General features: G+C 40.3%; 1 protein-coding gene across 2 annotated transcripts; it reads right to left on the bottom strand.

Moving 5' to 3' along the window:
- Positions 1-14713: 14713 nt before the first annotated feature.
- On the bottom strand, positions 14714-25859 carry LOC310854382 (radixin-like). 2 transcript variants are annotated; one of them, XR_014568900.1, is made up of 7 exons: positions 25700-25859; positions 23997-24127; positions 23528-23688; positions 21086-21178; positions 19136-19372; positions 15771-17969; positions 14714-15736 (listed from the first exon to the last, which is right to left on the bottom strand). XR_014568900.1 is itself a non-coding variant. In XM_083758990.1 (6 exons), the coding sequence occupies exons 1-6, from the start codon at positions 25804-25806 to the stop codon at positions 17805-17807; spliced, it is 894 nt and encodes a 297-aa protein (XP_083615116.1). In that variant the 5' UTR covers positions 25807-25859; the 3' UTR covers positions 14714-17804. The 2 variants fall into 2 exon arrangements, 1 of the variants encoding a protein (XP_083615116.1); XM_083758990.1 differs by having other exon boundaries at positions 14714-17969.
- Positions 25860-26859: the final 1000 nt, after the last annotated feature.

Raw genomic sequence — 26859 nt, 5'->3', positions numbered from 1 at the left:
TCAGTGTTGATGACCAAATGTGCAGAAATGTTGCCTTTGTGATCTGTACCTTCATATTGTGGTTCTAACAGAGTTCTACTTATAGACTTGTCTACTCTCGCCATTGTGGTTCTAACAGAGTTCTACTTATAGGCTTGTCTACTCTTGCCATTGTGGAACACATCAACAGTGTGGTCACCTTAGCACTTTTAATGGATTCCCAAGATGGAATACCATCAAGTTGAATTTACTGAGCTGTTCTTACTCTGCCATGGTCACATGTATACAATTTCCATAGTCCTGTTCTTACCCCAAATTGTTGTTTGTTTTTGTATTTAATTGTTTGGTGTTTGTTGCAATAAATACATGAAATGGAATTTGTTGGATTGAATTTAAAAAAGGTATCCTTGCGTCACTAGCTCAAAACAGAATGCAGTTCACAAGTATGGAGCTCAGCCTATAATTGATTTGATTGACATGCTGCATGCCATGAGTGTATAAAGTGGTATTTCTTTTTAAATTAAATAAGCTATTCTAAGATGAGCTGTGGTCATAACAGCACTGTTTGAGTTGAAAACTTTAAAGACGTTTAACAGTCTAAAGTGAGAACAGCAAATGTTCTTTAACAAAAATGTGTAAGTGTAAAAAAAATATATACTAATCACAAACACTTTAGGTTTTGATAAACAGGCTATAGTGCATTTGTTCTCACTTTAAAGTAGTTTATTTTTTATTCAGCTTATCAAAGAAGTGCTGTGGTCACAGCACTGTTTGAGAAACTAGTTGAAAACTTTATATCCAACTTAATTGTTTAAATAAAGTCTGGAGTGAGAACAGCAAAAGTAATGTATTAAACAAAACAATTATATTTCTGGTTGATTAAAAGTGCAAAAGTTTTGGTCATCTAAAACTAAGACTAAGAGTAAGAGATGACAATAACTGGTATGCAATGTAATTACATTATGGCAAACTAAACATCTTGTTTGCTCAATGAAAGAGTAAATGTGGGAAACAGAGTAAAAATGTTCCCACAGATGGTTTTAAACAATAACCTAAATCTCAGTTGAGTCGTCATGAACCCTGATCATCACCTTTATATTCAATCATTCTGGCAAGGGGTAGAGGTGTCTGAAAAGGATTTTCATCCCTTGACCTGTCACCTCTGCCTTCAACCTTAAATACAACCTCCAAATTCTTATTAGTGTGAAATGCCTAGTGGCGCAAGAGGAAAGCATAGGTCTCCCAAGCTGAAGGTGGTGGGTTTGAATCTTGCTCAGAGCAAACCTTCATTTTCTGGCTTTTTAAGGCCAAAGTGCCGAGGCAGGCCGCCTCCCTCCTCACGCCCTCTTTTGGCTCCGGTGGGAGGGGGAGGATCTTTTTTGGGAACCCGCCTCTGGGGCGGGATTTTCTTTATGAGCCTGCCTCCTGGGGGCGGAGCTTAAGAAATGTACATATTAAGCAAAGTGATTTTTGTACTTTTCACATTAATTTGATTGAACCAGTTTATTTTTAGTTTTTATTGAGATATTTGAGTTTTTTTATGACACTTTATTTCAGATGTTTTGTTTGATTTTTTTTTTTTTTTTTGGTTTTTGTTTTTGTTTGAACTTTTGGTTGAGTATTGGTTTTATTTGAGGTTTGAACCTATGACGTTTGGTTTATGAAGCCTAGTTTTTATCTATTGAGCCACACTGGCATGTAAGGTATAATCGGGAACTTATATTTAACCAGCCGTTTAGAATTTAGAAGGACAGTGAAAATGTACTTCAGGGGACTTGAACCCAGAATGTTCTGTTTATAAACCCCAGGCTTATCACCTGCGCCACACAGGCATGTAAGGTATAATCGGGAACTTATATTTAACCAGCCGTTTAGAATTTAGAAGGACAGTGAAAATGTACTTCAGGGGACTTGAACCCAGAATGTTCTGTTTATAAACCCCAGGCTTATCACCTGCGCCACACAGGCATGTAAGGTATAATCGGGAACTTATATTTAACCAGCCTGTCAGAATAAAGAATGGACTGAAAATGTCCTGTGGCAGGTTCGAACTCGCAACCTTTGGTGTACAAACACTGGATTTTACTCATGAGCCACACAGGCATAAGTGATGCAGTTGAGAATGTCTGACTTAACCCACCTTTCAGAATATAGAGGTTCTTTAGGAGTTCCATTAGGATGTTAAAAAACAATGCACACTTTAGGAGGTTCAAACACTGCACCTTTCAGAAGGACAATGTTATTCAAGAGGCTTTGATTTGTTGTTTCAGTTTTTATATTGAATATTTTTTGAGTTTTTTGTTGATTGTTAGTTTTGTTTGAGTTTCTTTTAGTTTTGTTTGAGTATTATTTTTGATTGAGTTTCTTTTTGTTTTGTTTGAGTTTTTTGTTGATTATTAGTTTTGTTTGAGTTTCTTTTTGTTTTGTTTGAGTTTTTTGTTGATTATTAGTTTTGTTTGAGTTTGTTTTGTTTGAGTATTGAACCATTAACCTTTGGGTTGTAAACCTGAGATTTATCTTTTGAGCCACGCTGGGCTGTAAGGTACAATCTGGGACTTATATTTAACCCACCTTTTAGAATTTAGATGGACAGTGAAAATGTTCTGTCGCAGAAATGAACTCTGGATTTTACTCTTCAGCCACATATGCATGAGAAATGCAGTTGAGAACATTACATAAATTTTGAGTCAGTACGTTTTTGTTGAAAATTATTTTACTCATAAATTGGAGTTGTTTGACATCTTCAATGGTATTGTTTCTTTTAGTTTTAATATTGAGTCATGTTTGAGTTTTGAACCTATCACTTTTGGTTTATATACCTTTGTTTTTATACTTATGCCACAAAGGCATGGAAGATGCCTCTGATAACCATACACTTAACCTTTCCCCTAATTACCCAGGTGTAAGTAGTCACTGATTAGCCCCTCCCCTATAAAGCATACTGGCCATGCTAGCTTTCCTGTTTGGTCTTTCTTTGTTTGCACTGACTGAGCAAAGTAGGAAACTGCTTGTAATTGCTTTAGCACTTTTTGAGTTTAGGCCATTGATTCTTTTTGGACTTGGTGGTCCTAATGTATGTTTCGCAGGCCTCCCTTCTCTACACATCAGTGTTGATGACCAAATGTGCAGAAATGTTGCCTTTGTGATCTGTACCTTCATATTGTGGTTCTAACAGAGTTCTACTTATAGACTTGTCTACTCTCGCCATTGTGGTTCTAACAGAGTTCTACTTATAGGCTTGTCTACTCTTGCCATTGTGGAACACATCAACAGTGTGGTCACCTTAGCACTTTTAATGGATTCCCAAGATGGAATACCATCAAGTTGAATTTACTGAGCTGTTCTTACTCTGCCATGGTCACATGTATACAATTTCCATAGTCCTGTTCTTACCCCAAATTGTTGTTTGTTTTTGTATTTAATTGTTTGGTGTTTGTTGCAATAAATACATGAAATGGAATTTGTTGGATTGAATTTAAAAAAGGTATCCTTGCGTCACTAGCTCAAAACAGAATGCAGTTCACAAGTATGGAGCTCAGCCTATAATTGATTTGATTGACATGCTGCATGCCATGAGTGTATAAAGTGGTATTTCTTTTTAAATTAAATAAGCTATTCTAAGATGAGCTGTGGTCATAACAGCACTGTTTGAGTTGAAAACTTTAAAGACGTTTAACAGTCTAAAGTGAGAACAGCAAATGTTCTTTAACAAAAATGTGTAAGTGTAAAAAAAATATATACTAATCACAAACACTTTAGGTTTTGATAAACAGGCTATAGTGCATTTGTTCTCACTTTAAAGTAGTTTATTTTTTATTCAGCTTATCAAAGAAGTGCTGTGGTCACAGCACTGTTTGAGAAACTAGTTGAAAACTTTATATCCAACTTAATTGTTTAAATAAAGTCTGGAGTGAGAACAGCAAAAGTAATGTATTAAACAAAACAATTATATTTCTGGTTGATTAAAAGTGCAAAAGTTTTGGTCATCTAAAACTAAGACTAAGAGTAAGAGATGACAATAACTGGTATGCAATGTAATTACATTATGGCAAACTAAACATCTTGTTTGCTCAATGAAAGAGTAAATGTGGGAAACAGAGTAAAAATGTTCCCACAGATGGTTTTAAACAATAACCTAAATCTCAGTTGAGTCGTCATGAACCCTGATCATCACCTTTATATTCAATCATTCTGGCAAGGGGTAGAGGTGTCTGAAAAGGATTTTCATCCCTTGACCTGTCACCTCTGCCTTCAACCTTAAATACAACCTCCAAATTCTTATTAGTGTGAAATGCCTAGTGGCGCAAGAGGAAAGCATAGGTCTCCCAAGCTGAAGGTGGTGGGTTTGAATCTTGCTCAGAGCAAACCTTCATTTTCTGGCTTTTTAAGGCCAAAGTGCCGAGGCAGGCCGCCTCCCTCCTCACGCCCTCTTTTGGCTCCGGTGGGAGGGGGAGGATCTTTTTTGGGAACCCGCCTCTGGGGCGGGATTTTCTTTATGAGCCTGCCTCCTGGGGGCGGAGCTTAAGAAATGTACATATTAAGCAAAGTGATTTTTGTACTTTTCACATTAATTTGATTGAACCAGTTTATTTTTAGTTTTTATTGAGATATTTGAGTTTTTTTATGACACTTTATTTCAGATGTTTTGTTTGATTTTTTTTTTTTTTTTTGGTTTTTGTTTTTGTTTGAACTTTTGGTTGAGTATTGGTTTTATTTGAGGTTTGAACCTATGACGTTTGGTTTATGAAGCCTAGTTTTTATCTATTGAGCCACACTGGCATGTAAGGTATAATCGGGAACTTATATTTAACCAGCCGTTTAGAATTTAGAAGGACAGTGAAAATGTACTTCAGGGGACTTGAACCCAGAATGTTCTGTTTATAAACCCCAGGCTTATCACCTGCGCCACACAGGCATGTAAGGTATAATCGGGAACTTATATTTAACCAGCCGTTTAGAATTTAGAAGGACAGTGAAAATGTACTTCAGGGGACTTGAACCCAGAATGTTCTGTTTATAAACCCCAGGCTTATCACCTGCGCCACACAGGCATGTAAGGTATAATCGGGAACTTATATTTAACCAGCCTGTCAGAATAAAGAATGGACTGAAAATGTCCTGTGGCAGGTTCGAACTCGCAACCTTTGGTGTACAAACACTGGATTTTACTCATGAGCCACACAGGCATAAGTGATGCAGTTGAGAATGTCTGACTTAACCCACCTTTCAGAATATAGAGGTTCTTTAGGAGTTCCATTAGGATGTTAAAAAACAATGCACACTTTAGGAGGTTCAAACACTGCACCTTTCAGAAGGACAATGTTATTCAAGAGGCTTTGATTTGTTGTTTCAGTTTTTATATTGAATATTTTTTGAGTTTTTTGTTGATTGTTAGTTTTGTTTGAGTTTCTTTTAGTTTTGTTTGAGTATTATTTTTGATTGAGTTTCTTTTTGTTTTGTTTGAGTTTTTTGTTGATTATTAGTTTTGTTTGAGTTTGTTTTGTTTGAGTATTGAACCATTAACCTTTGGGTTGTAAACCTGAGATTTATCTTTTGAGCCACGCTGGGCTGTAAGGTACAATCTGGGACTTATATTTAACCCACCTTTTAGAATTTAGATGGACAGTGAAAATGTTCTGTCGCAGAAATGAACTCTGGATTTTACTCTTCAGCCACATATGCATGAGAAATGCAGTTGAGAACATTACATAAATTTTGAGTCAGTACGTTTTTGTTGAAAATTATTTTACTCATAAATTGGAGTTGTTTGACATCTTCAATGGTATTGTTTCTTTTAGTTTTAATATTGAGTCATGTTTGAGTTTTGAACCTATCACTTTTGGTTTATATACCTTTGTTTTTATACTTATGCCACAAAGGCATGGAAGATGCCTCTGATAACCATACACTTAACCTTTCCCCCAATTACCCAGGTGTAAGTAGTCACTGATTAGCCCCTCCCCTATAAAGCATACTGGCCATGCTAGCTTTCCTGTTTGGTCTTTCTTTGTTTGCACTGACTGAGCAAAGTAGGAAACTGCTTGTAATTGCTTTAGCACTTTTTGAGTTTAGGCCATTGATTCTTTTTGGACTTGGTGGTCCTAATGTATGTTTCGCAGGCCTCCCTTCTCTACACATCAGTGTTGATGACCAAATGTGCAGAAATGTTGCCTTTGTGATCTGTACCTTCATATTGTGGTTCTAACAGAGTTCTACTTATAGACTTGTCTACTCTCGCCATTGTGGTTCTAACAGAGTTCTACTTATAGGCTTGTCTACTCTTGCCATTGTGGAACACATCAACAGTGTGGTCACCTTAGCACTTTTAATGGATTCCCAAGATGGAATACCATCAAGTTGAATTTACTGAGCTGTTCTTACTCTGCCATGGTCACATGTATACAATTTCCATAGTCCTGTTCTTACCCCAAATTGTTGTTTGTTTTTGTATTTAATTGTTTGGTGTTTGTTGCAATAAATACATGAAATGGAATTTGTTGGATTGAATTTAAAAAAGGTATCCTTGCGTCACTAGCTCAAAACAGAATGCAGTTCACAAGTATGGAGCTCAGCCTATAATTGATTTGATTGACATGCTGCATGCCATGAGTGTATAAAGTGGTATTTCTTTTTAAATTAAATAAGCTATTCTAAGATGAGCTGTGGTCATAACAGCACTGTTTGAGTTGAAAACTTTAAAGACGTTTAACAGTCTAAAGTGAGAACAGCAAATGTTCTTTAACAAAAATGTGTAAGTGTAAAAAAAATATATACTAATCACAAACACTTTAGGTTTTGATAAACAGGCTATAGTGCATTTGTTCTCACTTTAAAGTAGTTTATTTTTTATTCAGCTTATCAAAGAAGTGCTGTGGTCACAGCACTGTTTGAGAAACTAGTTGAAAACTTTATATCCAACTTAATTGTTTAAATAAAGTCTGGAGTGAGAACAGCAAAAGTAATGTATTAAACAAAACAATTATATTTCTGGTTGATTAAAAGTGCAAAAGTTTTGGTCATCTAAAACTAAGACTAAGAGTAAGAGATGACAATAACTGGTATGCAATGTAATTACATTATGGCAAACTAAACATCTTGTTTGCTCAATGAAAGAGTAAATGTGGGAAACAGAGTAAAAATGTTCCCACAGATGGTTTTAAACAATAACCTAAATCTCAGTTGAGTCGTCATGAACCCTGATCATCACCTTTATATTCAATCATTCTGGCAAGGGGTAGAGGTGTCTGAAAAGGATTTTCATCCCTTGACCTGTCACCTCTGCCTTCAACCTTAAATACAACCTCCAAATTCTTATTAGTGTGAAATGCCTAGTGGCGCAAGAGGAAAGCATAGGTCTCCCAAGCTGAAGGTGGTGGGTTTGAATCTTGCTCAGAGCAAACCTTCATTTTCTGGCTTTTTAAGGCCAAAGTGCCGAGGCAGGCCGCCTCCCTCCTCACGCCCTCTTTTGGCTCCGGTGGGAGGGGGAGGATCTTTTTTGGGAACCCGCCTCTGGGGCGGGATTTTCTTTATGAGCCTGCCTCCTGGGGGCGGAGCTTAAGAAATGTACATATTAAGCAAAGTGATTTTTGTACTTTTCACATTAATTTGATTGAACCAGTTTATTTTTAGTTTTTATTGAGATATTTGAGTTTTTTTATGACACTTTATTTCAGATGTTTTGTTTGATTTTTTTTTTTTTTTTTGGTTTTTGTTTTTGTTTGAACTTTTGGTTGAGTATTGGTTTTATTTGAGGTTTGAACCTATGACGTTTGGTTTATGAAGCCTAGTTTTTATCTATTGAGCCACACTGGCATGTAAGGTATAATCGGGAACTTATATTTAACCAGCCGTTTAGAATTTAGAAGGACAGTGAAAATGTACTTCAGGGGACTTGAACCCAGAATGTTCTGTTTATAAACCCCAGGCTTATCACCTGCGCCACACAGGCATGTAAGGTATAATCGGGAACTTATATTTAACCAGCCGTTTAGAATTTAGAAGGACAGTGAAAATGTACTTCAGGGGACTTGAACCCAGAATGTTCTGTTTATAAACCCCAGGCTTATCACCTGCGCCACACAGGCATGTAAGGTATAATCGGGAACTTATATTTAACCAGCCTGTCAGAATAAAGAATGGACTGAAAATGTCCTGTGGCAGGTTCGAACTCGCAACCTTTGGTGTACAAACACTGGATTTTACTCATGAGCCACACAGGCATAAGTGATGCAGTTGAGAATGTCTGACTTAACCCACCTTTCAGAATATAGAGGTTCTTTAGGAGTTCCATTAGGATGTTAAAAAACAATGCACACTTTAGGAGGTTCAAACACTGCACCTTTCAGAAGGACAATGTTATTCAAGAGGCTTTGATTTGTTGTTTCAGTTTTTATATTGAATATTTTTTGAGTTTTTTGTTGATTGTTAGTTTTGTTTGAGTTTCTTTTAGTTTAGTTTGAGTTTCTTTTAGTTTAGTTTGAGTTTTTTGTTGATTATTAGTTTTGTTTGAGTTTCTTTCAGTTTTGTTTGAGTTTTTTGTTGATTATTAGTTTTGTTTGAGTTTCTTTTAGTTTTGTTTGAGTTTTTTGTTGATTATTAGTTTTGTTTGAGTTTTGAACCAGTAACCTTTGGGTTGTAAACCTCAGATTTATATTTTGAGCCATGCTGGGCTGTAAGATACAATCTGGGACTTATATTTAACCCACCTTTTAGAATTTAGATGAACATTGAAAATGTTCTGTCGCAGAAATGAACTCTGGATTTTACTCTTCAGCCACATATGCATGAGAAATGCAGTTGAGAACATATTACATAACTGACCTTTCAGAAATAAGAATGGACAGTGAAAATGTACTTCAGGAGATTTGAACCGGGAATGTTCTGAGTTTTGAACCTATCACTTTTGGTTTATATACCTTTGTCTTTATACTTATGCCACAAAGGCATGGAAGATGCCTCTGATAACCATACACTTAAGGCTCATACATAGTCTGGATTTAAGGTGGTGGGGTGACCACCGAACTACAACATGACGTCACGAGCCGCGGTGAAGTGCAAACCACCGCCACCGCTCCAGCCCTACTCTCTGTTTTTACTCACCACCGCTCAATGTTATTTCAGCTCCGGTGGTCAGCTCACCACCGGAGAGGTGGTCACCTCACCACCGAAAATCCAGACTATGAATAGGCCTTTAACCTTTCCCCCAATTACCCAGGTGTAAGTAGTCACTGATTAGCCCCTCCCCTATAAAGCCTACTGGCCATGCTAGCTTTCCTGTTTGGTCTTTCTTTGTTTGCACTGACTGAGCAAAGTAGGAAACTGCTTGTAATTGCTTTAGCACTTTTTGAGTTTAGGCCATTGATTTTTTTTGGACTTGGTGGTCCTAATGTATGTTTCGCAGGCATCCCTTCTCTACACATCAGTGTTGATGACCAAATGTGCAGAAATGTTGTCTTTGTGATCTGTACCTTCATATTGTGGTTCTAACAGAGTTCTACTTGTAGGCTTGTCTACTCTTGCCATTGTGAAACACATCAACAGTGTGGTTACCTTAGCACTTTTAATGGATTCCCAAGATGGAATACCATCAAGTTGAATTTACTGAGCTGTTCTTACTCTGCCATGGTCACATGTATACAATTTCCATAGTCCTGTTCTTACCCCAAATTGTTGTTTGTTTTTATATTTAATTGTTTGGTGTTTGTTGCAATAAATACATGAAATGGAATTTGTTGGATTCAATTTAAAAAAGGTATCCTTGAGTCACTAGCTCAAAACAGAATGCAGTTCACAAGTATGGAGCTCAGCCTATAATTGATTTGATTGACATGCTGCATGCCATGAGTGTATAAAGTGTTATTTCTTTTTAAATTAAATAAGCTATTCTAAGATGAGCTGTGGTCATAACAGCACTGTTTGAGTTGAAAACTTTAAAGACGTTTAACAGTCTAAAGTGAGAACAGAAAATGTTCTTTAACAAAAATGTGTAAGTGTAAAAAATATATATACTAATCACAAAACACTTTAGGTTTTGATAAACAGGCTATAATGCATTTGTTCTCACTTTAAAGTAGTTTTTTTTTCATGCACCTTATCAAAGAAGTGCTGTGGTCACAGCACTGTTTGAGAAACTAGTTGAAAACTCTATATCCAACTTAATTGTTTAAAGTCTGGAGTGAGAACAGCAAAAGTAATGTATTAAACAAAACAATTATATTTCTGGTTGATTAAAAGTGCAAAAGTTTTGGTCATCTAAAACTAAGACTATAACTGGTATGCAATGTAATTTCATTATGGCAAACTAAACATCTTGTTTGCTCAATGAAAGAGTAAATGTGGGAAACAGAGTAAAAATGTTCCCACAGATGGTTTTAAACAATAACCTAAATCTCAGTTGAGTCGTCATGAACCCTGATCATCACCTTTAGATTCAATCATTCTGGCAAGGGGTAGAGGTGTCTGAAAAGGATTTTCATCCCTTGACCTGTCACCTCTGCCTTCAACCTTAAATACAACCTCCAAATTCTTATTAGTGTGAAATGCCTAGTGGTGCAAGAGGAAAGCATAGGTCTCCCAAGCTGAAGGTGGTGGGTTTGAATCTTGCTCAGAGCAAACCTTCATTTTCTGGCTTTTTAATGCCAAAGTGCCGAGGCAGGCCGCCTCCCTCCTCACGCCCTCTTTTGGCTCCGGTGGGAGGGGGAGGATCTTTTTTGGGAACCCGCCTCTGGGGCGGGATTTTCTTTATGAGCCTGCCTCCTGGGGGTGGAGCTTAAGAAATGTACATATTAAGCAAAGTGATTTTTGTACTTTTCACATTAATTTGATTGAACCAGTTTATTTTTATTGAGATATTTGAGTTTTTTTATGACACTTTATTTCAGCTGTTTTGTTTGATTTTTTTATTTATTTTTGGTTTTTGTTTTTGTTTGACTTTTTGGTTGAGTATTGGTTTTCTTTGAGGTTTGAACCTATGACGTTTGGTTTATGAAGCCTAGTTTTTATCTATTGAGCCACACTGGCATGTAAGGTACAATCGGGAACTTATATTTAACCAGCCTGTCAGAATAAAGAATGGACAGTGAAAATGTCCTGTGGCAGGTTTGAACTCACAACCTTTGGTGTACAAACACTGTATTTTACTCATGAGCCACACAGGCATAAGTGATGCAGTTGAGAATGTCTGACTTAACCCACCTTTCAGAATATAGAGGTTCTTTAGGAGTTTCATTAGGAGGTTAAAAAACAATGCACACTTTAGGAGGTTCAAACACTGCACCTTTCAGAAGGACAGTGAAAATGTTCTTCAAGAGGCTTGAACCTCTAATTGTTTGATTTGTTGTATCAGTTTTTATATTGAATATTTTTTGAATTTTTTGTTGATTGTTAGTTTTGTTTGAGTATTAGTTTTGATTGAGTTTCTTTTAGTTTAGTTTGACTTTTTTGTTGATTATTAGTTTAGTTTGAGTTTCTTTTAGTTTTGTTTGAGTTTTTTGTTGATTATTAGTTTTGTTTGAGTTTCTTTCAGTTTTGTTTGAGTTTTTTGTTGATTATTAGTTTAGTTTGAGTTTCTTTTAGTTTTGTTTGAGTTTTTTGTTGATTATTAGTTTAGTTTGAGTTTCTTTTAGTTTTGTTTGAGTTTTTTGTTGATTATTAGTTTTGTTTGAGTTTTGAACCAGTAACCTTTGGGTTGTAAACCTCAGATTTATCTTTTGAGCCACGCTGGGCTGTAAGATACAATCTGGGACTTATATTTAACCCACCTTTTAGAATTTAGATGAACATTGAAAATGTTCTGTCGCAGAAATGAACTCTGGATTTTACTCTTCAGCCACATATGCATGAGAAATGCAGTTGAGAACATATTACATAACTGACCTTTCAGAAATAAGAATGGACAGTGAAAATGTACTTCAGGAGATTTGAACCGGGAATGTTCTGAGTTTTGAACCTATCACTTTTGGTTTATATACCTTTGTCTTTATACTTATGCCACAAAGGCATGGAAGATGCCTCTGATAACCATACACTTAACCTTTCCCCCAATTACCCAGGTGTAAGTAGTCACTGATTAGCCCCTCCCCTATAAAGCCTACTGGCCATGCTAGCTTTCCTGTTTGGTCTTTCTTTGTTTGCACTGACTGAGCAAAGTAGGAAACTGCTTGTAATTGCTTTAGCACTTTTTGAGTTTAGGCCATTGATTTTTTTTGGACTTGGTGGTCCTAATGTATGTTTCGCAGGCATCCCTTCTCTACACATCAGTGTTGATGACCAAATGTGCAGAAATGTTGTCTTTGTGATCTGTACCTTCATATTGTGGTTCTAACAGAGTTCTACTTGTAGGCTTGTCTACTCTCGCCATTGTGGTTCTAACAGAGTTCTACTTATAGGCTTGTCTACTCTTGCCATTGTGGAACACATCAACAGTGTGGTCACCTTAGCACTTTTAATGGATTCCCAAGTTGAATTTACTGAGCTGTTCTTACTCTGCCATGGTCACATGTATACAATTTCCATAGTCCTGTTCTTACCCCAAATTGTTGTTTGTTTTTGTATTTAATTGTTTGGTGTTTGTTGCAATAAATACATGAAATGGAATTTGTTGGATTCAATTTAAAAAAGGTATCCTTGCGTCACTAGCTCAAAACAGAATGCAGTTCACAAGTATGGAGCTCAGCCTATAATTGATTTGATTGACATGCTGCATGCCATGAGTGTATAAAGTGGTATTTCTTTTTAAATTAAATAAGCTATTCTAAGATGAGCTGTGGTCATAACAGCACTGTTTGAGTTGAAAACTTTAAAGACGTTTAACAGTCTAAAGTGAGAACAGCAAATGTTCTTTAACAAAAATGTGTAAGTGTAAAAAATATATATACTAATCACAAAACACTTTAGGTTTTGATAAACAGGCGATAGTGCATTTGTTCTCACTTTAAAGTAGGTTTTTTATATTTTTAATTCAGCTTATCAAAGAAGTGCTGTGGTCACAGCACTGTTTGAGAAACTAGTTGAAAACTTTATATCCAACTTAATTGTTTAAATAAAGTCTGGAGTGAGAACAGCAAAAGTAATGTATTAAACAAAACAATTATATTTCTGGTTGATTAAAAGTGCAAAAGTTTTGGTCATCTAAAACTAAGACTATAACTGGTATGCAATGTAATTTCATTATGGCAAACTAAACATCTTGTTTGCTCAATGAAAGAGTAAATGTGGGAAACAGAGTAAAAATGTTCCCACAGATGGTTTTAAACAATAACCTAAATCTCAGTTGAGTCGTCATGAACCCTGATCATCACCTTTAGATTCAATCATTCTGGCAAGGGGTAGAGGTGTCTGAAAAGGATTTTCATCCCTTGACCTGTCACCTCTGCCTTCAACCTTAAATACAACCTCCAAATTCTTATTAGTGTGAAATGCCTAGTGGCGCAAGAGGAAAGCATAGGTCTCCCAAGCTGAAGGTGGTGGGTTTGAATCTTTCTCAGAGCAAACCTTCATTTTCTGGCTTTTTAAGGCCAAATGCAGGCCGCCTCCCTCCTCACGCCCTCTTTTGGCTCCGGTGGGAGGGGGAGGATCTTTTTTGGGAACCCGCCTCTGGGGCGGGATTCTTTTATGAGCCGGCCTCCTGGGGGCCGAGCTTAATAAATGTACATATTAAGCAAAGTGATTTTTGTACTTTTCACATTAATTTGATTGAACCATTTTATTTTTTGTTTTTATTGAGATATTTGAGTTTATTTCAGCTGTTTTGTTTCAGTTGATTTTGATTTCTTTTTTTGTTTTTGTTTTGTTTGATTTTTTGGTTGAGTATTAGTTTTCTTTGAGGTTTGAACCTATGACGTTTGGTTTATGAAGCCTAGTTTTTATCTATTGAGCCACACTGGCATGTAAGGTATAATCGGGAACTTATATTTAACCAGCCTTTTAGAATTTAGATGGACAGTGAAAATGTTCTTCAGGAGACTTGAACGCGGAATGTTCTGTTTATAAACCCCAGGATTATCGCCTGAGCCACACTGGCATAGGTGATGAAGTTGAGAACGTCTTACTTCACTCACCTTTCAGAATGGACAGCGTCAGTGAAAATGTTTTTCAGAAGACTTGAACCCTGTTCATTATGTGATATGCAATATATGACTGGAAAGAGAAATATGAACGCTTGTGCAGCTACAGGCCTAGTCGAAACACAGAGACATGAGCATGCAGATCCGCTGTATTGAAGAGTGGCCACCTCGCCGCTGACGAGTTGCTCTTCACCCGGTGCATGCCGCTGTGACGAACGCTCTCGGTCCGCCGCTCGGTCGAGGACTCGGGTCGCCGCTTGGTGAAGGCCCGTGTCCGGTCCGCTGCTCTCCGCCTCGGCTCCATAGTACTGGACGCGGCCAGTCAAGACCCCCCATTTCATTCACAACATGACAAGATATAGGTTTCACATCAAACAAGTTGAATTCTGGGTGGAGTCTGAAACCTTACATACAGATCAACATCAGATTTGATCAGTATTTGGTAAACAAGTGTTCTCTCAGAAACATCCAGAAGGTTCCTTGAGACAATAGAATGCTACATTTCTCTCACACCTCACAGAGCCTCAAAGAGTAGAGAACAATGCCAATCACTGCTCTTAGCCAGACAGTCTCCTTAACAGCCAACATATTTGACCATTTGACAGAGGAATATTGCAAATATGGAATTATGGACAATATCCACGAGACCACACAAGAAAAGAAATACATGCTCAAAATTAATACACTTTTATTTGTGAACCAATGGAATGGTGCAACTGCAATCCATCTTGCACGCAAAATGAACGTAATGGGAAATAATATATAGGTGACAGCTGGTGCCACAGCTAACATGATCGACTGAGGTCGTGTTCTCTGGAGGTGACAGGTTCTGCCCAGTGGCTCCTTACTAAACCCTTAAAACCAATTTTGTCCCCTCCAATGAATTAACCCACTGAAGCATGCTGCTGGGTACATAGGTCTATTTGAGCATGTTGCAAAAACAAAAACATCACGAGTTGGAAGCACAGTGTAATTAACCTGCTTTCTGGCAAATGCAATCTTTTTTTTAGTGGCTTCATACTTAACAAAAAACAAAGAATTAAGAAAAGTAAAGAAAAAGCAGGCTTCAGAGTCAACTACCAACAAGTGCTTTTTACCTTTAAAACTCGGGCTATTAAAAATATCAAAACACCAGCTGTCCAGTAACAAATTACCACAAATCAATTTGATCATATTGCAAATAAAAACTAAAATTCAAGGTTCACTCATAAAAAATAAAGCACCTAGTTTTGTTGTCCGGGCACATAGCAGTAGCATCAGATATTACAACATGAATTTGGCCTGGTCTGTATTTGTACTGAATGAGATTTGCTACTGCAGAGAAAATAGCAGATATCCAGAGCAGGAGATCCGTTAAAAGATGTGTTAAATCTAGCGTTGAAGATAGTCTTTGCACGTCTCCACTAAAACCACTTCAGTCGTATAACCTAGGTAGGCACATGAACGCACGCAAAACCAAAAACATCCTCTTGTGATCGCCCAAGAACATCAGCTGAAACCAACTTTCTAAGAGTCTCTTTGCACACCTGTAAGCCAGGCGCGGCGGAGTGGAGCACATAATCACATGAAAAGAATAAACGTCTCGCCCACCATCTTCACTGTCTTACACAAACACTACGTTTCACTCATTTGATCAGGAGATACCTGAAAGGTTATAGCACGACATTACCAAATTCGAATGCCAGAATTTGTTTCTTAATAAGAGTTGACCGTTATAAAAGTCGAGACCTTACACTTTTTCAGGTGGGAGTGTTTGGACTGTGGCCAGTCAGTCACCATGGTTAAAGGAGTGTTGAGGTAGACAATTTTGTCCCAGTGGGGTCAAGGACTGACATTTTCATATGCTCCCCAGCCAGAGAGGCGCCAGGACATTTCCACAGCTACAGACACTCACACACACACACACACACGCACGCACATATATACACCAGTAGATTCTCAACCTTTTCCATTTCAAGTACCCCCAGTTTGATATGCATTAGGCCACAGACCTTCCATTTGATACCTTTTCTTTTTAAATCACAGAGACCACAATCTAAACTGTAGGATCCTCAGTGATTTATGTAACTCCGAGTGTGTGCGAAATAATGGGACCCATACCCATTTGGTTCCATATTTGCAGTCACACTCATATTCTCAAACCCATTTGGGGCGTCTGGCGGTCCCTGGACCCTGATGTTGAGAAACAGTGCTGTACTACAGTACACACATGGAAGGACAGACGGACAACATGTACGGGGCACTTATCCATCCGTCTGTCCGTCCATCCCCATACATACGCCCTGGGTGCCTTTGTGAGCTGGTAGGCAGAGAAAACCATCAATGGTGACTGGGCCGCAAAACCACCGAGATGTGGGAGGATAAGACACGCACACATGCACACTTTTTCAACGCGCTCAGCTTCATAACACTTCGAGGGCGATAGCTTATCTCCAATGTTACTTAGTGGCATGTTCTGTCCGTAATATGATATCTTAATATGTCAGCCGGTACATGAACACGGAGCATTCCCTTTTGTTCCCTTTGCTACATTCATTATGTTCTTAACTTTCACATCACTCTCAATTCACACTCACAACAAAAAGATGTTTCCTTTGACATTTGGAAATCCTGCTGTTAAATTGTGCCTGTATTCGGTCTAAAATAGAACAGAAAAAACGAACGAAGTGAATACAGTATGATGCCTGTAAAATTGACTTTCAAAATGACAGTTGGAATTGACTGAAGTGACCCCAACCCGGCTCCTTACTGGATGCTAAAGGCGATTTATCATAATGGAGAATGTGAAATGCTTTGTCGCCACTTGGTGGCGCCGTACGGCCGAGATAAGCTCTAGTCACGGTTTACCCTCTTCTACCTTGAGTGAAAATGACCCACATTTTATCCCCAAACTCAAATCTTTATTCCTAAACCTGGGTCACAACCCTAAATCTCAACATGTACAATGTCAACAAACTAAAAACAAAACAAACAAACAAACAAACAAAAGAACAGGGCGTTAATAAAATGAGTCAAACAGCAGAGGGGAAAGCACTTTAAAAGGACAAATACTTGTTTTCAACTGAACACAGGAGATAATACTAACTTAATGCAAGCTTGTTAAGCCAAACAAAAAGAAGCTTTCAACAGCCGTTATTTGCTAAAAAATAAAAAATAAAATAAACTGAATGGGGGGGGGGGGGGGGGGAAGAAATCCAAATGGTTTCCATTTCAGTATCTCCATTTCCCTTTGCTTGAGGGTAAAAACGAGTGTAGCGGCTAGGTTGGTTCTCTGTTCCAACTGCAGAGTGGCTTTAATGTAGGCGCTCCGTGGCAGGCAGGCTAACCCGACGACGCGTTCGGGACTTTGGCAAAGACGGACGAGGCGGCTGCAGCTCATCCCCCCCCCCCCCCCCCCCCCCCCCATCCCCCTTGATTCGTTGTCACGTAGGTTATGGGGGGCAGGGGGCGGGAGGGCAGGGTTAGGACAACAGGGGGGGAGTCACAAGGACGGCAGTCTCCGTTTTTGTCCATGAAAAGCGAGCGCCAGCTGGATGAGAGGAGAGTGGGAACAAGTGGCTCCCAAACTTTTTTAGCCTGTGACCCCAAAAGAGAGATTACATGTTCCCCCCGCCCGGGAGCCCAAACTAGTGAAAATAGCAGATCTACAAGCTGATCTACAATCACACAATTGTGTGCTTGTAGATCAGCGATTTTCACTGTGCGTAGAGGGCGGGCGGGCAGCGGAGGCAGCTGTCCTCTCTCTCTCTCTCTCTCTCTCTCTCACATGGACTCGAACTCGTCGATGCGTTGCTTGGTGTTCCCCGAGCGGATCTGCCGCAGCGTCTTGTACTTGTCGCGGCCCGCCTTGACGTTCTCGGCGTGCAGCATGTCGTTGGCCGTCTTCTTGGTCTCGTCGCGGGCCTGGGCCAGCTCCGAGCTCAGCGTCTGGGAGAGAAGGAGGAGGATTGGATTGGATTCCGCCAATGTTGGGTGTCAAACGTGTTTGCAAATTAACCCATTCTGACCTGAGATCAGATTCATCCGCCGGACACACACTGGTCTGATGAACCCATTCTGACCTGAGATCAAATTCTAAAAAATGTCAAGTCGTTCTTTGATTTTTCAAAAAATAGCAGACCTACAAGCTCGTATCGCGCCACTCGGTGGCGCGATATGAGCTTGTAGATCTGCTATTTTTAAATAGCTAAAGCACGACATGATGCTAACACCAAAATGGGTGCCCGGTCAGAATGGGTTAACATGTTACTGTAGTCACATTCAGTGCTTGACATGAACTTTTTGAGGGCACTTCTGGTCCTCTAGTTTCATATCCAGTTTGAAAGTTGTGGCAGAAAACGAGCGTTTAGTGTAAAATATCACCACTTTTCCACGAAATTCACACAGTTCAACATTTTCTGTCAGAGACGAGGCCGGCGGAATGAAAACTTCCGTCGAGAAGTGACGAGTGACGCAGCCGAGTGACGCAGGCGAGTGACGCAGGCGTTGTCGCCTGGATCACTCGGATTCCAGGTCTGCTCGTGATTAGGCGTGGGACGTGTAGCGTGAGAGAAAAGGAAGAATAAGCTCATCATAATGCAAGTCTAGTCTAGTCCACGGGGATGTGTACAAAAGGAGCACGCGCCCCGTCCCAAAATAAACGCACGCCTCCCATTGAAAATGTATTACTAGGCGCATCTGAAAAGGCCTTTAGTGTGATTTCTGAGGGGCGCTAGCCCCTCCTATGTCCAGCTTTGTATGTCAGTGTACCACATTTGTGATGATTTGATTTGCCGAGCACGAAATGTGATTTTATTTATTTTTTTAATTCATAAACCTTTTCTGCATATTTCCTTTTTTACATTTCATAAACCCATTTTGACCTGAGATCGGATTCTAAAAATGTCTTCTACATCCTGACAGTTTTCTGAAAAAGCTATGTTTCTATGTCAGCGGTTCTTCGATTTTTCCAAAAATAGCAGACCTACAAGCTCGTGGCGCGCTATGATCTTGTAGACCTGCTATTTTTCAATAGCTAAAGCATAACATAATGCCAACACCAAAAGGGGTTCCCGCCCCAAAATGGGTTTAAACGGCACGTTACAGTACAGTACCTGCAGCTGCTGTTTGACGCGCTCGTTCTTCTGGGCCTCGGTGACGCGCTCCTCCTCGTTGCGCAGGTCGTGGTCACTGACGCCCTCGTTGGACAGCTCGGCGCTCTGGCTCTCGGCGCTCTCGTCCTGCTCGTCGTTCTCGCCGCCCGCCGGCACGGCCGCCACCGCCGGGAAGGTGGTCATGGCCGTCTTCAGCTCGTCCTTGGTCTTCTCCAGGTCCTCCTGGGCTGAGATGGCCTGGGAAGAGAGAAGGGGAAGGGAAAGCCTTCAACATAGGGGCTGGGCAATTCACCCATTTAGGACCGAGACCAGTTTCTACAAATGTGACCAAATTTGACTGAGAGACTGCCATTGGATTATTTTGAATTTTAGTTTTTTCATGTCATATGAAAGCAGGGGATCATAGCTTCAAATTGACATATTGGTTGTCCAGTTTGACCTAGCCTGGTTAATAAACCAGACCGAATCAGCCGTTGGCAAAAAGAAATTGCCTGCCGGCGGATTACGGTCTGGAGAGGCTCAATTGTACTCCCATTTCCTACACCAGAGAAATGGGGCGGCCAATCGGGACACGGTATGCAATATGGGCGGGCTTTGGTACAGTGACTTTCAATGCTTGCGTCAAAGAGAAAATGTTTCAACCCGCCCCCCTGGAAATGAAATCCAAGCTGAGCCTCCCCAGACTAATATCCCGCGGTCCGTGCGATATTAGTCTGGTTTATTAACCAGGCTAAGTTTGACCCACCAGTTTTGGAGATATGACTTATAGCGTAATGTCTTGCAGAGAAACAGCGAGTTGAAAAAACAGGCTTGAAAGGTTCACTTCTGTGGTCACTAACATTACACCCTAGCTACATGTTTGGGCCTTTATTTCATATTTACATGTCGATTTCTGCTCTGACACTTATTTCAGACATGCTCTAGTATGTGAAGAGTCTGCCTGTGCTATTAACTTATTTAGGGAAAAAAGGTTTTTCGCATAATTTGCGCGATGGCAGTCTCTTAGTCAAATCTGGTCACAACTGTCATCTAAATCTTGATCAGTGGTGCACTGGTGCTCAAACGTTCTCATGTCAAGGACCCACAGAATTATCTGTCTATTTGGCAGCGGACCCCCATCTGAACATATGTTGTTCCAGGGACACCCCCCAGAAGCAAAGATAGGAGTTAAAACGTTTGCTGTGAAAGAATATACATTCAAATATTTGCGTTAGATTTTCACCATTAAAGGAGAATTCCATACTAAAAGGCTTTCTTACCTTTCTTTGTAGTCGTTACGTCCCCACCAAAGAGGTCCAGGTGTTATTTTGTGAAAAAGCTCCTTATTGGCTATTTCCCCTACCATAAGCCCTAAATGAATTGCATTGAATTGAATGGGAATTGAATGGGGCTATGGGGTGTTGTGCTAATTCACTTATTTCCATTGCTGAAAATTATAATTTCTTTGTATATATCCTCTCTTCATAATGTAAATATTATCCCAAGCGGCACACTTTACTACTTCTTTCGATGGAAATAAGCGAATTAGCATAACACCCCATAGCCCCATTCAATTCCCATTCAATGCAATGCAATTCATTGAGAGCTTACGGTAGGGAAAATAGCCAATAAGGAGTTTTTGCACAAAAAAAAACACCTGGACCTCTTTGATGGGGACGTAACAACTACAAAGAAAGGTAAGAAAGATAAGAAAGCATTCTAGCATGGAATTCTCCTTTAAAAACAAATAGCAGATCTTAGCACCAAGTGCCGCGCTATGAGCTTGTAGATGCTATGAGCTTGTAGATACTATTTTTCAATAGCTAAAGTTAAAAAGAATGGTTAGTGGCTAAAAGCTACATAAGGTGACACAGATGCATCCTGAGGCCGATTCTACAAAAATGCCTTCTAAATCAGTAGTTCTGACACTTTCAACAGCTAACCTCCGACACAGTATGGAGAGCAGTTCACCTTGTGTTGCCATTCTGACGCCTCCTCTTCCTTTTTCCTCTTGGCCTCCTCCAGGACGGCAATCTTAGCCGTGAATTCACCCAACTCGGTAGCCTTGGGAGTCACGCACACATACAGGTTAGAATTATTATCTTTGTAGGGACAGTGTGTGTGCGTGTGTGTGTGTGTGTGTGTGTCTTTTGTGAGGGATGCATGTTTGTTGTTCTACTCTGTGTAGGGACCAAAATACTGAAATTATACTGGCCATGATACCTGCAGTACATGATACTGACCATGATACTGACATGATACTGACCATGATACTGACATGATACTGACATGATACTGACATGATACTGACCATGATACTGACATGATACTGACCATGATACTGACCATGATACTGACATGATACTGACCATGATACTGACATGATACTGACCATGATACTGACCATGATACTGACATGATACTGACCATGATACTGACCATGATACTGACCATGATACTGACTAGGATACTGACATGATACTGACATGATACTGACCATGATACTGACCATGATACTGACCATGATACTGACATGATACTGACATGATGCTGACATGATACCGACATGATACTGACCATGATACTGACATGACACTGACATGATACTGACATGATACTGACCATGATACTGACATGATACTGACCATGATACTGACTAGGATACTGACATGATACTGACCATGATACTGACCATGATACTGACATGATACTGACCATGATACTGACCATGATACTGACATGATACTGACCATGATACTGACCATGATACTGACCAGGATACTGACATGATACTGACCATGATACTGACCATGATACTGACCATGATACTGACCATGATACTGACCATGATACTGACCATGATACTGACCATGATACTGACATGACACTGACCATGATACTGACCATGATACTGACTAGGATACTGACATGATACTGACCATGATACTGACCATGATACTGACATGATACTGACATGATACTGACCATGATACTGACCATGATACTGACCATGATACTGACCATGATACTGACATGATACTGACATGATACTGACCATGATACTGACCATGATACTGACCATGATACTGACCATGATACTGACCATGATACTGACATGATACTGACCATGATACTGACCATGATACTGACTAGGATACTGACATGATACTGACTAGGATACTGACATGATACTGACCATGATACTGACCATGATACTGACCATGATACTGACCATGATACTGACTAGGATACTGACATGATACTGACATGATACTGACATGATACTGACCATGATACTGACCATGATACTGACCATGATACTGACCATGATACTGACATGATACTGACATGATACTGACATGATACTGACCATGATACTGACCATGATACTGACCATGATACTGACCATGATACTGACATGATACTGACATGATACTGACATGATACTGACATGATACTGACCATGATACTGACCATGATACTGACATGATACTGACATGATACTGACATGATACTGACCATGATACTGACATGATACTGACCATGATACTGACCATGATACTGACCATGATACTGACATGATACTGACCATGATACTGACCATGATACTGACCATGATACTGACATGATACTGACTAGGATACTGACATGATACTGACATGATACTGACATGATACTGACATGATACTGACATGATACTGACCATGATACTGACATGATACTGACATGATACTGACATGATACTGACATGATACTGACATGATACTGACCATGATACTGACCATGATACTGACATGATACTGACTAGGATACTGACATGATACTGACATGATACTGACATGATACTGACATGATACTGACTAGGATACTGACATGATACTGACATGATACTGACATGATACTGACCATGATACTGACCATGATACTGACCATGATACTGACTAGGATACTGACATGATACTGACCATGATACTGACCATGATACTGACATGATACTGACCATGATACTGACATGATACTGACATGATACTGACCATGATACTGACCATGATACTGACCATGATACTGACCATGATACTGACATGATACTGACCATGATACTGACCATGATACTGACCATGATACTGACCATGATACTGACATGATACTGACCATGATACTGACCATGATACTGACCATGATACTGACCATGATACTGACCATGCATGACACAGACCTGATACTGAGGGTGGTACAGGCTTTAGTTTAGACATACTATTGGTCCGACTGTCATTACCGACAACCTACCTCAATGCACACACACACACACACACACACACACACACACACACACACACACACACACACACACACACACACACACACAATGTGGATAACCCCACCATACACAGTTACACACACACACACACGCACCAGTTGCTCCTGGTTCTTCATCTGGTCTACAGCCTGTCTGGCCAGCTCTGCCTTGGCCTCCTCTGCAACGCGCTTCTCCTTCTCCAACCTCTCGGCGTCCTCCTTCGCTCTCCTCCTCTCTTGGTCCAACTCCAGAGCACGCCGCGTCTGCTCCTCTAGTTCTGCACACACACACACACACACACACACACACAGTCAGTTACATGTGCCTATTATTATTATGGCCAGCGCTGTGGGCGCTGGTGGCGTGTCCTCTCCTCCGCGTCATGGACTTAAGAACCAAAAAGAACTGAACCGGTTCCCATTGGGAACCAACCGGTGGAAAAGGGGCCACAGAGAAAAACGCCAGACCACAGAAAATCCACTGAATGTTCAACGTTCAGGTTGTGTGGGTTTCTGTGCTCGGAGCGTCTTGCTCCTCGATGTGTCTCAGTCTCTCTTAGGTTAGGTTAGGTGTTTTCAGGTTTACCTTTCTGTGCTCGGAGCGTCTGCTCCTCGATGTGTCTCAGTCTCTCGATCAGCTCGTCCTTCTCTCGTTCGATCTTCTCCTTTTCCTTCTCCGCGTGCTCCCTCTTCTTCTTCTCGTTCTCCAGCTGAGCCCTGTGGTGGTTTTACAGTAGGAGTTTAGTAGCCCTGTGGTGGTTTTACAGTAGGAGTTTAGTAGCCCTGTGGTGGTTTTACAGTAGGAGTTTAGTAGCCCTGTGGTGGTTTTACAGTAGGAGTTTAGTAGCCCTGTGGTGGTTTTACAGTAGGAGTTTAGTAGCCCTGTGGTGGTTTTACAGTAGGAGTTTAGTAGCCCTGTGGTGGTTTTACAGTAGGAGTTTAGTAGCCCTGTGGTGGTTTTACAGTAGGTAGTTTAGTAGCCCTGTGGTGGTTTTACAGTAGGAGTTTAGTAGCCCTGTGGTGGTTTTACAGTAGGTAGTTTAGTAGGTACAGTAGTTTATTGCGCCGATTCTCAAATCCCATTCTGGGCGGGAACCCCTTTTGGTGTTTTAATGTCATGGACATCCAAATTGTATTTAGCCATTGACCATCAGATTTATTATTATTTAAAAAAATATATATATATATTTCAAAAAAATAGTTGAAAATGTCTCCAGATTTCATGGAAGATTATTTCACAATTAATTTAATAATACAATTTAGGTGACGCTACCCTCTAGTGGCTGTTTTATGTATAACCACAATATAGAGATGAAATGGCATTACTGATTGATTGTGTGTTCTTGTCTATGCAAATCAAGTTCCTTGATCAATATTTGTCTATGTTTTTTTTTTACCCAGACACTGAAGAAGGGAATAGGAGAGATATATCTCTCTGCAGACTGCAAGCTACGCTGCAGGTTTCACCCAGCACAGTAGCTGGCCTTTGCGAAATCACAGAGCTATATATATAGCTCTGTGATTTCGCAAAGGCCAGCTACTGTGCCGGGGCCACACGGCACAGTATTTTATTTCATTGTTTTTAGCCTATACATTTTCCATATTTTAACGCAACTTTATTTTTCATCATTCAGAGTCTCGTGTCAAGCAGAATTTCCTTGAATCAGTGTTTGTCAGTGCCCCCACACCCCCCCTCCTTATACACACACTGTATACAGCGGTGGTTCCCTAAGTGGGGTCCGGGGACCCCCACGGGGCCCTTGAGCTCCCCAGCTAAATGATAGTTTAGAACCAAAATTAACCCGTATGGCTCTAACTCAGAGTGTACAAATGGAACTTAACGGGTCCATTTGGTTCCATTTGTACACATAACTTGGGGTCTCAAGAGATAGAAATGCCATTAAATGGGGGGGTCCGTAGACTAATGCATGTCAAACTGGGGGTCCTTAATCAGACCAGTGTGTGTCCAGTGGAAAACCTCGTATGAATCTGATCTCAGGTCAGAATGGGTTAAAAAGGTTATCTTTGAAAAACAAAGAAGGGTCCCCGCACAATGTCAGAAACTTGCCAAAAATGTTGCTCTTGGGGGTCCTTGAAATTACAACAGGTTGAGAATCACTGCTATAGAGCCATAAACATCTTCTCTTATGCGGGTCCCTAGCATATCTCTTCAATTGGGGGGTCCGCGGGCTAATTAGTGTCAATTTGGAGGTCCTTGACGAAGTTTGGGAACCACTGATATACGGGATCTTAAGTACTCTGCATGCATGAGTGAGTGCTCTCCTGTACCTCTCCATCTGCTTGTGATGCTTCTCCTCTCTGGCCTGAGCCTTCATCTGTTGCACCTCGATGGTGTCCGGCTTCCTCCTCCTCATGTACAGCTCGTGGTTGCCCATGCACAGCGCCAGGATGCGTTTGTTAATCCGCAACCGCGGGGCGTAGAACACAAAGTCCTGCGGTCGAACACACCACACACACACACACACACACACACACACACACACACACACACACACACACACACACACACATTACAGTCAGAGCATAGAAGTCAGATTGCTCCACGGTTGGTTTTGTGTCTATATATGGGAGTAGGGAACTATCTTGCCATGTTTTACGATTTTGAAAAACAGTTTTATATAGTTCAAAAAGCTGATATATACGAAGGCCTTTCTGTGTGGAGTTTGCATGTTCTTCCCCGTGTCTCCTGGTACCCTTAACCCATTCTGACCTGAGATCAGATTCATACGAGGTTTCCACTGGACACACACTGGTCTGATGAACCCATTCTGACCTGAGATCAGATTCTAAAAATGTCAGTCGTTCTTCGATTTTTCAAAAATAGCAGACCTACAAGCTCTTAGCGCGCCACTCGGTGGCGCGCTAAGAGCTTGTAGATCTGCTGTTTTTCAATAGCTAAAGCATAACATGATGCCGACACCAAAATGGGTGCCCGGTCAGAATGGGTTAAAAACATGCAGTAATCCTGGTCTCTAAACTGCCTCCCCCCTGGCCAACCGGGGCACCTGATGGAGGGGAAAGGAACTGGTGGGAATAACGTGTTCCTTCCACATCCAACCAGGGAAATCCCCCCTTTGTCAGGTGTAAAAGAGCAACTTGGACACTCAAGCATGAAGGAAGCATGAGTTCAAGTCCGTTGCTCTGCCCAGGTTGGCGGAGGGTGTGTAGAGTGCGTGTAGAGATTAGATTATTATTATTATTTTTTAAAGCTGATACAACAACGTGTCGATGTAGACTAAATGTAGACTACCGGTAAATAAAGCGTGAGTTTAATTTGAAGTATCCTACACAAGTCATTGGGGTCTGGCTCAAGGACACTTTGATACGATGACTGAATGGACCGACGGTGAACCATCCGATTACCAGAAGATCTCTCTACCCACTCAGCTACTACAGACACCCCTACATTATTGTTTTACATTACTGTA

Source organism: Protomyctophum parallelum (genome assembly GCF_964188405.1).
Source record: "Protomyctophum parallelum genome assembly, chromosome: 23".
NCBI classification, from domain to species: domain Eukaryota; kingdom Metazoa; phylum Chordata; class Actinopteri; order Myctophiformes; family Myctophidae; genus Protomyctophum; species Protomyctophum parallelum.
Note: the sequence above shows the minus strand (reverse complement) of the source record. Positions and strands in the feature narration are given on the sequence as shown.